Raw genomic sequence first — 1,591 nt, forward strand, 5'->3', positions numbered from 1 at the left:
CAGAAAGATCTGGCCTTTAGTATCTCACACAATTCACATTAAGTTGTCCAAAGTGGACCGTTGTAAATTAAAGCCCAAAACAAACAGTTCTCCAAATACATGCCAGACCGACCGGCTCAATCCATACCCGATTTGATCTCTCAATCCAATGTTTGCCCTTGGATCCCACTTCTGCTGAGCCTTCATTCAGGGCTAGGGTTCTCTTATAATGAATAATGTAGCCGCTTTCTCTCTCATTCGCTTTTCTCCTTCCTCTTCAGTCCCAGGCAGGTTCTTACGGAAGGAGGTTTGATCTGGTTACTCTTGGAGTTTTCTCCTTGTAGCTCGTACATACGGTAGTAGGCTACTATTGAGCAGGGTAAAGTTCTCCGTTATCCCCTTGCCGTGAAGTAGAAGCAACGGTGAGAACCAGTTACCTCTTGGGTTTCCCTTCTCTAAATCTTTATCTACAAAAAGGTGCTAGTTGAAAAATAGGTTCCCTTCTCTTATCAGTAGTATTAGAGCAGTCAGTTGTGGTCAGAGTTATGTATTTTGGGCTATTAGTTCCCTTGGCAATGGAGTTCCAATGCCATAGTACTGCTTCTTGATGTATTAAAGGAAGCACTGTTGGTCTGAATCTCTAGTTTTGGAAGTAAACACTAGCGCACGCATCCGTGCTTTGGTTCTAAGCAGCAAACGGAAGGACTACATTAATTGTTGTGTTGGTGCCAATCAAATGAGCCGAATCATACCAGACAGCAGGTGTTCATGCAGTATACTCAAAAATAAAACAAAATAAAAGGGAGCTCACCCAAACCCATGATCCTGATAATAAGGCAAATTCGACAGCAAAGTCTCGTCCACATCGAACACCCAGGCGTCCTTCCCGTCTCCCGCCATCCCCACCGACCTCGCGTACGCAGACGCCTCGCCGGCGACCATATCGAGATCGAATCTGTACCTCTTCCCCATCATGTAATCCTCCACGTAGGCTGCGCACTGAGTTGGGATCGTCTTCCAAGGACCGAGATTGTTGGCCTCGCAGGCAAAGCGCCAGCTGTCGCATCGCAACTGGGCGTCGTCCTCGCCGCCGGCGGAGGAGGAGGAGGAGGAGGAGGGGAGTTGGGAGGGGGTCGAGGGGATTGGAGGAGGCGAGGGTGGAGAGAGAGAGGAAGAAGAGGAGAGAGAAGAGTCCCATTTTTGGGGTTTGATTTGGGAGATTTCTTTTGGAGGGTTTTTTTTTAAGGGTTTTGATTTTTTTTTTCTCCTTCTTCGTAGGAGGAAGAGGACTTCGTCGGAAAGTATTGTTCGATTCGGTTTGATTCGTTGCTTTTCTTCGATACGCTGGTTTTGTTTCGATTGGCAACCCATACTGTTAGTAGGTCACGAGCCATGATGGAAAGTATAGGATATGAAACTGTTCCATACACTTTCCACCATTGTAAAATATTTAAACTATTATTTTGACATTTAACTAAAGATGCAGTTAAATATTGATAAATTTCAGAAACCTCTGCTTATGATCCAAGTCCAGATCCACCAGTTAGCTCAGCTACCATTATTCCCTATCAAAACTCACACTTTTGCCCCGACTTGAACTCGTAGAAGCAGA

General features: G+C 45.6%; 1 protein-coding gene across 1 annotated transcript in view; it reads right to left on the reverse strand.

The window, feature by feature from the left end:
* Positions 1–1,350, reverse strand: part of LOC109834942 (acid phosphatase 1-like) — a 5,225-nt gene extending 3,875 nt beyond the window's left edge. The window contains exon 1 of the mRNA XM_020402954.1: positions 791–1,350. Coding sequence (XP_020258543.1) covers positions 791–1,350 — 560 coding nt within the window. The remainder of the gene's footprint in view (positions 1–790) is intronic.

This window comes from Asparagus officinalis, chromosome 1, assembly GCF_001876935.1.
Source record: "Asparagus officinalis chromosome 1, Aspof.V1, whole genome shotgun sequence".
Taxonomy (NCBI): Eukaryota; Viridiplantae; Streptophyta; class Magnoliopsida; order Asparagales; family Asparagaceae; genus Asparagus; species Asparagus officinalis.